The sequence below is a fragment of the Gavialis gangeticus genome, unplaced genomic scaffold, assembly GCF_001723915.1.
Source record: "Gavialis gangeticus isolate Ggan-Ray unplaced genomic scaffold, GavGan_comp1, whole genome shotgun sequence".
NCBI classification, from domain to species: Eukaryota; Metazoa; Chordata; order Crocodylia; family Gavialidae; genus Gavialis; species Gavialis gangeticus.
This window is the reverse complement of record NW_017729004.1, coordinates 1,943,192-1,944,523: the sequence shown is the minus strand read 5'-3', so window position 1 is coordinate 1,944,523 and position 1,332 is coordinate 1,943,192. Positions and strand designations below refer to the sequence as shown.

At 45.7% G+C, this 1,332-nt stretch overlaps 1 protein-coding gene across 2 annotated transcripts in view; it reads left to right on the top strand.

The window, feature by feature from the left end:
• Positions 1–1,332, top strand: part of KLHL18 (kelch like family member 18) — a 31,053-nt gene that overhangs the window by 20,283 nt on the left and 9,438 nt on the right. For both annotated transcript variants that reach the window (XM_019508015.1, XM_019508016.1), the window contains exons 7-8: positions 523–627; positions 966–1,077. In XM_019508015.1, the coding sequence (XP_019363560.1) occupies positions 523–627; positions 966–1,077 (217 nt within the window). The remainder of the gene's footprint in view (positions 1–522; positions 628–965; positions 1,078–1,332) is intronic.

Below are 1,332 nucleotides of genomic sequence, written 5' to 3'. Positions count from 1 at the left end.
AAAAAATCCACTGTTTGGACCATTGGGTTAACAGGTAATGAGAGCCTGAATATTTTGCTTTACATCCTTGTTTTCAATCCACCATAGCTTAGTAGTTGACTCCATCTGCTCCACTGAGTTGTCATTTTGCACCATTTTGTAGCTTGCAAAACCCCTACCACTAATAGACCTCCTCAGTTAACAGGGGACAAACGTCATATTCCCTAGCAGCTGTTCCTTTGGGTTGGGGATGAAGCACGTTTGTGGTTATAAATCTTTCATAGCAAAGGCTTCTCAAAGTCCAGCAAGCTACTTAACTGATTGGAGTTCCAGACTTAATGAATTATGGTCCGGCTGTTGATCAGTGCTATGATGAGAGAGGCCGTGTAACTATGTAGTTCATTAGTTAGATCTGGTATCTTGATTAGCAGATGCTCAGTTCTGTACAGCTGAATGTCGGTGGCAGAACATAGCACGTGGCAGAGATTTGCCTTTTCTTATGAGTCAAAGCCATCTAACCTGGTAATGTCAAATTGGTTTCAGTGCAATGGGAACCGTGGTGCTGGATGGGCAGATCTACGTATGCGGCGGGTACGATGGAAACTCATCCCTCAACTCTGTGGAGATGTACTCGCCAGAAACAGACAAGTAAGAGCTTCAAAATACGATGCTGCCGCTTCTTTCTTTGAAAGGGATAAGCTGAAATAATAGACTTGAAAAGCCTTTATTTTCCAATATTTCACCTGGTGCCAAGCTAAGAATAGGTTCTTTAATTCAAAGGAGGTCAGTGGGAGGGATGTCTTAGCACAAAACTACCAGGAAGTGAAGTGGAAAATGCTAAACCCAGTACTTAAGTCTTATGAGATGTTCAGAACCTGTACATAATCCGCGGGACAGTGTATTTATTTGTATGTATGTCTGTGTGGATATGAGCCAGTACTTGCATAAGAATCATGCATTTGCCTTTCTCCTCATCTCTTCGTAAGGTGGACAGTAGTGACCCCTATGAGCTCCAACCGCAGCGCAGCCGGAGTCACGGTGTTTGAAGGCAGGATCTATGTGTCTGGAGGGCATGATGGCTTACAGATCTTCAGCAGCGTAAGTTATAGTTTCATAGTTGGTCGGCTCAGAAGGGACCTGAGAAGATCATCTAGTCCAGCCCCGTGCCATGGCAGGAAAGAGTACTCGGGTCAAACAACCCCGGCGAGGTGTTCATCTGACCTCTTCTTAAAAACCCCCAGGGTAGGAGCCTGCACCACCTCCCTTGGAAGTTGGTTCCAGATCCTAGCCGCCCTGACCGTGAAGTAGCGCCTCCTGATGTCTAGTCTGAATCTCCCCTCTGCCAGCTTGTGA